The 13,261-nt window shown below is 42.3% G+C and overlaps 1 protein-coding gene across 2 annotated transcripts in view; it reads right to left on the bottom strand.

Annotated features, from left to right (window-relative positions):
- sema3e (sema domain, immunoglobulin domain (Ig), short basic domain, secreted, (semaphorin) 3E) overlaps positions 1–9,825 on the bottom strand; it is a 58,000-nt gene extending 48,175 nt beyond the window's left edge. For both annotated transcript variants that reach the window (XM_036976081.1, XM_036976076.1), the window contains exon 1: positions 8,659–9,825. In XM_036976081.1, the coding sequence (XP_036831976.1) occupies positions 8,659–8,773 (115 nt within the window). In that variant the 5' untranslated portion in view covers positions 8,774–9,825. The remainder of the gene's footprint in view (positions 1–8,658) is intronic.
- Between the last annotated feature and the right edge of the window lie 3,436 nt (positions 9,826–13,261).

Here is a 13,261-nt window from a genome sequence, read left to right as displayed (position 1 = left end):
CTTCTTGACAAAAAAAAACCCCGCTCCGGCGGGAGAGGAGGAGGGGACTATGGTACCGGCGTCAAGAGCTACAGACAAATAATCTTCGAGAGCCTTACGTTCGGGAGCCGACAGAGAGTATAGTCTACCCCGGGGGGGGGTGGTTCCCGGAAGGAGATCAATACTACAATCATACGACCGGTGTGGAGGAAGAGAGGTGGCCCTGGACCGACTGAACACCGTGCGCAGATCGTGATATTCCTCCGGCACCCCTGTCAAATCACCAGGCTCCTCCTGTGAAGAAGAGACAGAGGAAACAGGAGGGATAGCAGACATTAAACATTTCACATGACAAGAGACGTTCCAGGAGAGGATAGAATTACTAGACCAATTAATGGAAGGATTATGACAAACTAGCCAGGGATGGCCCAAAACAACAGGTGTAAAAGGTGAACGAAAAATTAAAAAAGAAATGGTTTCACTATGATTACCAGAAACAGTGAGGGTTAAAGGTAGCGTCTCACGCTGAATCCTGGGGAGAGGACTACCATCCAGGGCGAACAAGGCCGTGGGCTCCTTTAACTGTCTGAGAGGAATGTCATGTTCCCGAGCCCAGGTCTCGTCCATAAAACAGCCCTCCGCCCCAGAGTCTATTAAGGCACTGCAGGAAGCTGACGAACCGGTCCAGCGTAGATGGACCGACAAGGTAGTGCAGGATCTTGAAGGAGAGACAGGAGTAGTAGCGCTCACCAGTAGCCCTCCGCTTACTGACGAGCTCTGGCCTTTTACTGGACATGAAGTGACAAAATGACCAGCGGAACCGCAATAGAGACAGAGGCGGTTGGTGATTCTCCGTTCCCTCTCCTCAGTCGAGATGCGGATACCTCCCAGCTGCATGGGCTCAGCACCCGAGCCGGCAGAGGAAGATGGTAGTGATGCGGGGAGGGAGGCGACGGAGAGCGCGAGCTCCTTTCCACGAGCTCGGTGACGAAGATCAACCCGTCGCTCAATGCGAATAGCGAGTTCAATCAAGGAATCCACGCTGGAAGGAACCTCCCGGGAGAGAATCTCATCCTTTACCTCTGCGCGGAAACCCTCCAGAAGACGAGCGAGCAAGGCCGGCTCGTTCCAGCCACTGGAGACAGCAAGAGTGCGAAACTCAATAGAGTAGTCTGTTATGGATCGATTGCCTTGACATAGGGAAGACAGGGCCCTGGAAGCCTCCTCCCCAAAAACAGATCGATCAAAAACCCGTATCATCTCCTCCTTAAAGTCTTGATACTGGTTAGTACACTCAGCCCTTGCCTCCCAGATTGCCGTGCCCCACTCACGAGCCCGTCCAATAAGGAGAGATATGACGTAGGCGACACGAGCAGTGCTCCTGGAGTAAGTGTTGGGCTGGAGAGAAAACACAATATCACACTGGGTGAGGAACGAGCGGCATTCAGTGGGCTCCCCAGAGTAACACGGCGGGTTATTGATTCTGGGCTCCGGAGATTCGAAAGCCCTGGAAGTGGCCGGTGGATCGAGGCGGAGATGGTGAACCTGTTCTGTGAGGTTGGAGACTTGGGTGGCCAGGGTCTCAACGGCATGTCGAGCAGCAGACAATTCCTGCTTGTGTCTGCCTAGCATCGCTCCCTGGATCTCGACGGCTGAGTGGAGAGGATCCGAAGTCGCTGGGTCCATTCTTGGTCGGATTCTTCTGTTATGGTGAGTGAATGAGGACCCAAAAGCGAATCAACTTAAACAGAGCTTCTTTAATTACCAAACATAGGTAGGCTCAGATGGACCGGCAGATTCCGACAGGACAGGACAAGGTTACAGCAAACATGACGACAGTCTGGTTCAGGCATGAATGACACAAACAAACAAGAATCCGACAAGGACAGGAGCAGAAACAGAGAGAGATATTGGGACCTAATCAGAGGGAAAAAAGGGAACAGGTGGGGAACGGGGTGAATGGGTAGTTAGAGGAGACAAGGGACAGCTGGGGGAAAGCGGGGGAGAAAAGGTAACCTAACACGACCAGCAGAGGGAGACAGGGTGAAGGGAAAGGACAGAGACAAGACAACATGACAGTACATGACAACTTTACAATATCAGAAGCAATAGATTATATGTGACATTTAAATAGTCCATTTTTGATACTCTTATACTATAGTCCTCGTTGATATGCATTGACTCCCAATTCGCAAGTCTCTAATCCACTATCTGTTTGTACCTGTTGCGCCTGTTATGCACAGCAGGTGTGACTTAAGTACGCGTCTTCTTAATTTGTTTGTACAGCACTGATGAAGGTATGAGACTTGCGTTATACATTGTCATGGTTTTTAGTGTCAGTACTTTCTATTATATTGTCTGTATTTCCCCAGGTTCTAATCTCAGAGGATGTGGGCCATGATGCTGTGTTGATGGAAAATTAGAAGGAAGTAGATGTTATTGCAGAGTACTGGATCAAAGACCAAACTGTGTGGTGGCCCCCAAATAAATATGACAAAGTAATAAATGATTGCTCCACACACTCTCTTAAATGGAAGTCATTCCAGCTTCTGAGGATAAAACTGACATCGGGTAAATGGAAGATACATTATACTTAAAAATGCAACAAGTGAAAACTGCTGGTTGTTAAAAATGACTGTGCAATAGTTCGAAACCTCACCCCACCATTCAGAATCAAAACAGCAATGTGAAGATGTCAATCCCCAAAACCAGTGAAGTGGAGATCTCCAAGAGAAACAGAAAGATAAGTACATTACAATTATTTGTAATGGTTATATTTTAACACAATTTGACAGTTTGTGTAAATGAAATTTGCTTGGCATGGTTTTCATTCTCTATCTTTTTTTATTCTGTTGTGTTTAGAATCCCACCACACGCAACTACTTCCTCCAAGTAAGTATAGTAGCCTGCAATGCTGATTACTAATCAGCCCCTTGTCCCTAGACCCTAACCACTGAACAACCGTCTTGCCTTTTGATTGACTGGGAGGACATTTTACCACGTTACTGTAACTGATCCTTTCAAATCTACAAGCGTGTGTGAAGGTAGCCTCAACCCAGAGAGAATCACTCCATTTTCACCATTGTTAGTGTAGTGAAACAAACGTGAAACTGAGCTGACATCCATCTGGATCACCAGGCTAGGGGCTAGGGGCTTGGGAGGTTAATGCCCAAGCCCCTATTCTGTTGTAGAATTTTGGTTTAATGTTTGGTAATGTGTTTAGGTTTACTTTTTAAGTCTTCCACTTTAAAAAAAAAAAACATGACAAATGTTTGTAGAAACAGGCTGGATGGTATTTTACACTTGCATGTTTATTTTCAGGGAAAGGTCTACCCAAGCCCCCATCAAAATTTGCCCTGAAGAACCAGAACCTATGCCACTGCTACCAAGAAGCAAAAGGCTAAAACACAGCACAAGCCACCAAGTAATGACGGTGAGGACCAATCATCACAATTTAAGCCAACTCCTTACTCTTGATCATTTTGTCTCAGAAAGCTATTCTAATTTTAAAAACAATTGGCATGATGTTGACCAATCTTTTCTTACAGCGAATTCTCTTTGTCTCTCACATGGCTTAACCCTGGAGCATGAGGGAGTGGTCTCTTTCTGACTTCTTAATTGTGGAATCCACCTCACCAAATCGCTGCAAAGGATCAGACCCTTTTCCTGTGACAGACGCAAGTATGAAACTCTCCATTTCAAACTTTGGTTAATAAAAGTTTGGTAAAATTAGATTGTGTTTAGTTTGCCTTACAAATTTGTGTAGAAAGATGCTGGACGTTATGTTACACTTGCATGTGTTATTTTTGTAGGCCAAACCAAGCCCCAACTAAAATCTGCTCCGACACACCAGAAAGCCAGTGCCACTAAGAAGCAAAAGGCTAAAACCCCCTGCAAGCCACCAATTATTGGTGGTGAGGGGAAATGGCAAACTAAAACACCACACAAGCCACCAAGTGTGGGGATAGAGAAATGGCAAACTAAAACCAAGCCACCAAGTGATTATAGTGAGAGGATCCTTCACAACTTAAGCCAACTCCTATTTCTCATTCTTGACTGATGTATTTGGGGAAGGCATTCTAATTTTACCAAGAATTGCTATGATGTCCAATATTTTATTGCAGAAAATGTTGAGCTTTCATGCTCCAGGGATGGTCATGTGCAAGACTCTGCTTCTGCCTCTTCAGATGAGAGATCCCCCTCACCAAAGCATTGCAAAGAATCAGACCTAAGTATGACACATTTCTTTTTAAACCATTTTGAATGACATTGAAATTAAACTGTTTATACTTGGAAGTGAACAAATGTAAAACTACTTTCTTTCAGACTTTCAAGAGGCATATATCTCCTTTGTGAGATCCGTGACCTCTTCAAGACAGTCGCCCTAGTCCGGTTGAGGTATTCAATTTCAACCTGAACGAAACGGAGGAAGATTTACTAAAGATGGAAGAGAAGCTAATGGAGAACGATTTTTGAAAATACATGGTGAGAAATTAAATGTTTCAAATGGTATGAATTGAATGACATATTGCCATAAAGTACTGGATGTTAAAATCCTGTGCATGTGTAATGCATTAGTGTCCTTTTGTAAAATTACATTTATCTCTGATCTGAAATCTGGGGGGAAAGACATCCCGGACTGGGTGAAGAGAGTAATGCACTAGTAAACTGTTACATATGTGTTACAATTTTAAATTAGGTCATGGTGTGTTGCTTGTGAAGTACCTATATTGTGTTCTAGACTGAAACCAGACAAATGGCCTCATGTATATGATAAATATGAAACAAAGGGAAAGGACCTTTGAGGACTCCAACCTTTGCAGCGTCATTGTAGGTACAGGGGAATCCAAATCATGACATTTTACGACATTTCAATATCTTCTCTAGATAATATTTGTTTTCCCCCTTTACAGCAGATGTGAGTCTTGGCGAATCAAAGACTACAGAGGCAGGAATACTACAGCCGATGTCAACCTGCCTGAAATATACGCCCGACCGCAAGGGGGGCAGTGGGAGGGCCAATGAGTAAGGGGATGAAAATTAAAAGCATGAAAACCAGTTCCGAAGCCTCTAACAGAAATCCATTTTGGGGCTTTTTTATTTATGTTTTTGCATTGTAAATCTATTTTGTGATGCAATACATTTTTTATTTCAACCATTCTTGACTTCGACACCGTTTTTACATGGATAAAGGTTTAGCCAATGGTGTTTCAAGTTACTGCTCTAATTGTGATACACAGAATGACAATAGCCAACAGTAGTATAAACCCTAAATCTGGAAGATACATTTTGCAGCATGAGTAGAAATGTATCGGGGTGCTTTTCAAGAGCATTCTGGTTGATACAGTTTGTTTTCCTATTCTTGACTCAGGCTATTATCCTTATTTAATGTAAAGAAGCCTACATCACAATGGCAACTACTTCTAAACATCTACTTTACACACTTCATGGATTGGTGTTAATACCCGTTGAATTCATGGTGCGCTTTGGGACTATCCGATCATAATGTGTTCTTAACCTCACACCAATATTTAAATGTAGTTGATTATTCCTCAAGTATAATAATCAACTATAGTACCAAAATAAAATAACTGTAGGCTGTCTTTTTGAGTGGGTGAATAAAGGTTGAAATCTCAATGATCAACATCTCAACCAAATATTACCCACATTTACACGTTCAAATGACATGGTGTGCCCAGTGGTTTATTACTGTTATTGCTGTGACGTTTATGATTGAACACATCAGCAAAGCCCAACACACAGCAAGGGTCTCTGTCAATATACCCGCCTATCATGCTCCACTAACCAAACAACTCTGCTCTCTCCCTCCCTGTTGTTCTCCTTTCTCTCTTTTTCTCTCAATTTCTTCACTCGCTCTTCTCTCTTTCCTTCCCTGCCTCCCGGCCTCATCTCTCTCTTCTTAAATTATTCATGAACTTTCTACCTCTCATTTCCTCTTCTCTCCATTCCCTTTCCTTCTCCTGCCTCCATCTATATAATAAGGTAATTCAACGTGAGAATTTATCTAAACCAGGGTGGTGATGAGGGAAAATATTGCTGTTAAAGACAAGCCATAGCCAGGCACAGTGAGTCCTCATAGCAGGGTGCCATGTGGATATACCACGCTGTTCATTCCTGTTCCATGCCTCTGCCCCTTACACATATACAATTTATTGACCATAAAAATTCCACACGTACTCTCAACCATGGCCAACACCTTTTTTATGTAGAATTATCTGTGTTACTGTTGCTATAGAATTTAAAGTAACTGTGGAGAGAGAAGAGATGTGTTTACTACAAAGTCAGAGCCTCATAATCCCTAAAATATACTATTTAAATAAACAGAAGAGAAAACACACACACACACAATGGACACACACATACAAACACACGCACCAGTGCATACACACCACTATACCCTCAGGAGTATTCCCATCTCTCAACCCACCGGTATAACAGTAGAGAAAGCCACATTGTGGAATGCCAACCACTGTGGTCTGAGGAAATAAACAATCCTCTATTCAACAACAAGAAGAACAAAAAAAAAACTCTCTAACATGCACCCAAGACAGTCAGGGAGAAAACACACACTTCACTAAACAATCTTCACTATGCCATATCTGAGGTTAAAAACTCTGACATTGAGTCATCTTTATACTCATTGACAGTTTCTCACAGCAGAGACTGTGTAGGTCTTAGATAACAGTAGATAACGATACTCTACACAGTATCAGTCAAAAGTTTGGACACACTTACTCATTCAAGGGTTTTTCTTTATTTGGACTATTTTCTACATTGTAAAATAATAGTGAAGACATCAAAACTATGAAATAACACATCATGAATCATGTAGTAACTAAAAAAGTGTTAAACAAATAAAAATACATTTCATATTTGGGATTATTTAAAGTAGACACCCTTTGCCTTGATGACAGCATTGCACACTCTTGGCATTCTCTCAACCAGCTTCATGAGCTAGTCACCTGGAATGCATTTAAAATTACAGGTGTGCCTTGTTAAAGGTTCATTTGTGGAATTTCTTTCCTTCTTAATGATTGAGCCAATCAGTTCTGTTGTGACAAGGTAGAGGTGGTATACAGAAGATGGCCCTATTTGGTAAAAGACCACGTCCATATTATGGCAAGAACAGCTCAAATAAGCAAAGAGAAACGACAGTCCATCATTACTTTAAGACATGAAGGTCAGTCAATGAGGAACATTTCAAGATTTTTAAAAGTTACTTCAAGTGCAGTCGCGAAAACCATCAAGCGCTATGATAAAACTGTCTCTCATGAGGACCGCCACAGGAAAGGAAGACACAGAGTTACCTCTGCTGCAGAGGATAAGTTTATTAGAGTTAGCAGCCTCAGAAATTGCAGCCCCTAAAAATAATTCACAACAGACACATCTCAACATCAACTGTTCAGAGTAGACTGTGTGAACCAGGCCTTCATGGTTGAATTGCTGCAAAGAAACCACTACTAAAGGACACCAATAATAAAGACTTGATTGGGCCAAGAAACACGAGCAATGAACATTAGACTGGTGGAAATTTCTCCTTTGGTCTGATGAGTCCAGATTTTAGCTTTTTGGTTCTAACCGCTATATCTTTGTGAGATACGTAGTAGGTGAAAGGATGATCTGTGCATGTGTGGTTCCCACTGTGAAGCATGGAGGAGGAGGTGTGATGGTGTGGCGGTGCTTTGCTGGTGACACTGTCAGTGATTTATTTTGAATTCAAGGCACACTTAACCATCATGGCTACCATAACATTCTGCAGCGATATGCCATCCCAACATGTTTGCACATTGTGGGACTATCATTTGTTTTTCAACAGGACAATGACCCAACACACCTCCAGGTTGTGTAAGGGCTATTTGGCCAAGAAGGAGAGTGATGGAGTGCTGCATCAGATGATCTGGCCTCCACAATCACCCGACCTCAACCCAATTAAGAAGGTTTGGGATGAGTTGGACTGCAGAGTGAAATAAAAGCAGCCAAGAAGTGCTCAGCATATGTGGGAACTCCTTCAAGACTGTTAGAATAGCATTCCAGGTGAAACTGGTTGAGAGAAAGCCAAGAGTGTGCAAAGTTGTCATCAAGGCAAAGGGTGGCTACTTTGAAGAATATCAAATATAAAATATATTTTGATTTATTTAACAGTTTTTTTGTTACTACATAAATCCATATGTGTTATTTCATAGTTTTGATGTCTTCACTATTATTCTATAATGTAGTAAATAGTAAAAATAAAGAAAAGCCCTTGAATGAGTAGGTGTGTCAAAACTTTTGACTGTTACTGTGTAGGGGCACACACGAGCAATTGAGGAGAGCATGACCTTATTTCTGCAGGTTGCATCATGTTTTCCAACTCTCTATAATTTGTTCCAATCGATATGCACTATTGATCAGTTCGTCCCCACGGCAAATGGATGTCATGGAGCAATTGGAAAATGATTCTGTCGGAAAGTTCAGGGGTTGTGTAGAGGTGTCTACATGTCATATTTTCACTGACACACCTGTCTGATTCTCAATGTACTATAACGTAGCTGGAACAAGAATGTTTGTTTCCATAAAGCATGCTTTGACTAGTTAGGGCTTTAGTGTACATTGTATGGATATGTCATTAATGCTGATGCTTAGCCAATGTCTACACTCACTCCAGTGCCTGATGCCTACCTTTATGAGAGAGTCGTATCCTGGGGTAGACACTCTGGGCTGAGTGTGCTGAGCTCCACAGGAAAACACACATCATCAGAAACACACTCCTCACACACTCCATCCTGATACACATACACACAATCAATCACACACACACACAAACACACACACCCGGTCACTAAGCAGGGAGTAAGCCAATCCAGAGTGAATCAACACTTAAGTCCAAGGGAAGAGTAGGAAATATCCAACCGGGGGAGTCCAGGTTCTATGACCAGGGTCTGTTATATTGAATCAGATATGCAGTATCATCCTCCAACTATCCTCTGTATGAAAAGGCAGTAATCCAGTCTCTGACCACAGGTAACTCACTATCCACTGTGTCCTTCAACTGCACTCCTAAAGCCTGTACTGTTCTGTAGGGACTACTGCAGTCTTGTGTCACTCTTTATGAGGGAAGATCCTATACGACTACTAGTTTCTGAATGAGAGGGTGTGAGGAATGCAGCTCTTAAAAGCAACTGTTTCAGGCGAGGGAGAGAGCACTCCAGCTGTTACAGTCACGGCTGCATGACCACTACTGTTCTCCATCTGTCTGTCCGACTCTGTTTGTCTGTACAGTACCTCTTGTCCTTCTTGTGATAGGAATGTTGTATCTTCTTTCTGTCTGAGCAAATGAAGGAAAACGTATACTGCTGCTACTCCTTCCAAAGTCTTGCTGTAAATGTTGTCCTTCTGTCTAAGGCAGCGCTGCGGTATCCTCAGCTTGTTTTCTTTCAGGATCCAACGGAGGCAGTGTCTTTCTGGCTGCTTGCCCAGGAGACGCAGTAGAGGCAGAGAGGAAAGGGAGACTCGTGCCGGACGTGTGGTCTCTGCTCTGTTCTATGTTCTCTATCTCTTTCTCGTGTTCTCTCTTTCGTTCTCTCTCTCTCTCTCTTCACTGAACAGGCAGGGGTTATCCAAACAACTGTTCTTACTAGTGTGAACTGTTTCCACTGCTCAGAACAGAGGATACATACCAGAATGTGTGTGTGTGTCAATCATTCCTTCTCCTGCTCATGGCTGACTTTTGACCCCGGCTAATGAGAAGAAATATCTCTCTAGCATTAGCTACCCCCCCCACCCTCTCCCTCTGACAGCTGAAGTGCAGTCTGCTGTGTGTCTCTAAGGGTCAGCCTCTCCCCCACACACTCCAAGGAATACTGCCCTTCTCCACTCCGCAGAGCACCACACAGCGCTGCCGTCCACCTCTCTCTTGCTCTCCTCCCTCTCTCCCTGTCGTCCTCCACTCCTTACTCAATCCTCTACCACCCTTTTCCTGCAGCATTAACATGGACCAGAGACTAAGTTTATCCAGCCTTTTAAGTTTCTCCCTTTTATTTTCTCTCCCTTTCTTTTGTGCTTCATGTCCCGTATTTCTCACTCTTCATTTTCCTGATATAAAAAATTGTACTCTCACTTGCCACTTTCCTTCTCTCCTGCTGTCTCCATTGAATCTCTTGTATTTCCCTTCCTCTCTCATTCCCTACTTTACTCTCTCCCTTCTCCCCCTCTTCTCTCTCATCTGTCTGAGCCCCTGTTATTAGTGTGTACTCTTCTCCAGAAGATCCTGCTGTTAGTCTGTTCTTTCTCCAGTGTGTGTGTGTGTGTGTGTGTGTGTGTGTGTGTGTGTGTGTGTGTGTGTGTGTGTGTGTGTGTGTGTGTGTGTGTGTGTGACATATATTGTCAACACTCCTTAGTATGTTTATAAAACTCTAACATTGAACAAAACTATAGCTCTTTGGAGTCCACTTTCCTTCAGGTCTTTCCATTTTCTTCAAAGAGACATTCATTTCTCTGATTCTGATTATCTTTAGTCACATGGACGGAATAGAATGCCCATCTATTTGAAACGTTCCGGTTATTGTGCTCACTGCATTTTGTGCATGTGATGAAAGTTATGTGTGTGTGTGTTTGTGTGTCTTACTTACAATGACAGCCTGGCAAGAGGAAAAATGCCTCCTGTGGGGCAGGGGGTGGGGATTAAAAGAAGACAAGACGGACAACATACAGTAGACAGAACAGACTTGGCAACAGCACAGATACATCAAATCAAAAATCTAATCAAATTGTATTTGTCACATGCTTTATAAACAACAGGTGTAGGTTAACAGTGAAATGCGTACGGGCCTTTCCCAACAATGCAGAGAGACAAAAAAGAGAAACAATAGAAAAGTAATAGCATGCAATAATACAAGTAATAATAAATACACAATCAGTAACAATAACTTGGCTAATTGAGGTAGATATGTAGATGTAGGTAGGGATAAAGTGAATAGTCAACGGGACAGATAATAACCAGTAGCAGCAGCGTATGTGATGAGTCAAAAAAGGGGCTGTGCAGATAGGTATTTGGTTGACTATTTAACTCTCTGGACTAACTATTTAGCAGTATTATGGCTTGGGGGTAAATGCTGTTCAGCTGACAGACATTGGGAACAAAGCACAACAAGACAAGAGAGACACCACCGCACTACATGAAGGGAGACCTACGGCAACAACACAACATGGCACAAGCATTAAGAAGGGCAGACAACAGCACAAGGGACAAAGTAGGAAGAAACAAAGCACATTATGACGAGAAGGTATATCACAACAATGCAAAACATGGCAGACCGCAATAACAGAGACATAGCACTACTGAACAGAGAAATCAACGAGGAAGCAACAACAATAGCAGTGCAGACAGACAGAAAACAGACACCACAGTCAGAAGCCTACGTTATTGTTTCACATAACAGCTACAAAATAACTCCTACAAAATAACAGCATCGAATGTCAGTGAAAATGTCCATGACTGAGTCCTTAAAAGCTGAGAGACAGAAAAACTTTCCAGTTGAATTGTTTTTTGTACATTGTTCCAGTCTCTAGCTGCTGTGTGTGTATGTGTGTGTGTGTGCGTCATTATTAGTATCATTAATAATAATGACAACATTATCATTATTCTCTAGCTATTATTCTCTAGCTGTTGCCATTTAGACGACATCTGATACTGCTCAGGCTTAGCAGAGTATAAGGTTGTAATATGATGTTTCTCTGATGTTGGAAATATGTTTGTAACCTCATGATTAGTGCTGTTGCGTGACCGTATTACCGCCACACAGGCGAGTAATGATGGCAGTCAAATTCCACATGACCGTTTAGTCACGGTAATTAGGCTCTGATGCTGCTGCTGGTCTTTAGTAGCCTACCAAACTTGCTAACTGCCTGGTAGTCAGCACTCTATTGTCCCACTAATCACGCTGACATCAATGCAAATGTATAAGAAAATCTAATCAAACACTTCATGAGAGCCCATGAGCTCATGTTGCGCAAGATTTCTATAGGCTATGTAATTGCGGGAGAAAAGAGAGTGGTGGTCTCTATTAAAAAGAGGAGGATCCCATCAGCTTTCTATTGGCTGGGCCTACTATATATTTTTCTCAACTTTTCCTAATATTAAGCACATTGCTTATATTTAAAACTGGAGCATAGTCTACCTGGCTGGCAAGAAAATAAACCACGGGAAAAGCATCCTTCATTCGCTATTTAAGTGCATAGATGACATGTATTTATTCCGCTGCCCCTGTTTCAATACAGGTGTATGATAATGGTACATTCTAAATCAAAACAAACGTCACACATATATTATTTAGTATATGTAAAGACAAGATTAAATCAAGAATCGTCTGATGGGTGACAATATTACTTGTGAATTACATATGCTGTTTGGGGTTTTAGGCTGGGTTTCTGTACAGCACTTTGTGACATCAGCTGATGTAAGAAGGGCTTTATAAATACATTTAATTGATGGATTGATATTATCAGCTGTGAATGATGCCCAGCATAAGAACTAAAGCCTTAAAAATAAAATAGAAATTTAATTATAGTCGCACACCTCATGTAGCCCAGTCCATAGGCCTATATGTTTTAATAAGGTTAGTATCACACCTCATGTAGCCCAGTCCATAGGCCTATATGTTTTAATAAGGTTAGTATCACACCTCATGTAGCCCAGTCCATAGGCCTATATGTTTTAATAAGGTTAGTATCACACCTCATGTAGCCCAGTCCATAGGCCTATATGTTTTAAAAGGTTAGTATCACACCTCATGTAGCCCAGTCCATAGGCCTATATGTTTTAATAAAGTTGGTATCACAACTAAAGTGACCAAATAACTTCTTATAACTGGCATATATAAACAGCGGGTGAGTTTCAAGTTTGGGTAAGGTCATTTTCACCATAAAAATTCACCTTTATAATAAAAGCATTACATTCATGATTGCATTTGCTGTCAATTTAGATAATGGTGTTTTCCGTTCACATTCGAGCTTATACCCTACTATCATGTCCGCATTGCTGCGTGTCACGTATACTACCACTCCTCCCCACTGGCGTTCGACCTCTCCGGTTTACTAACCACCGGTTCTGGCATTCACCATTACGCGCACCCACGCTTCATCACTGGGCACACCTGGACTCCATCACTTCACTGATTACCTCCCCTATATCTGTCACTCCCTTAGTTCCATTCCCCAGGCAGTATTGACGATGTGTTTCATTTCTGTACGCTTATTATTAAACTAACCACTTGCTTTCCGACTC

This window comes from Oncorhynchus mykiss, chromosome 1 (assembly GCF_013265735.2).
Source record: "Oncorhynchus mykiss isolate Arlee chromosome 1, USDA_OmykA_1.1, whole genome shotgun sequence".
In the NCBI taxonomy this organism is placed as follows: Eukaryota; Metazoa; Chordata; class Actinopteri; order Salmoniformes; family Salmonidae; genus Oncorhynchus; species Oncorhynchus mykiss.
Note: the sequence above shows the minus strand (reverse complement) of the source record. Positions and strands in the feature narration are given on the sequence as shown.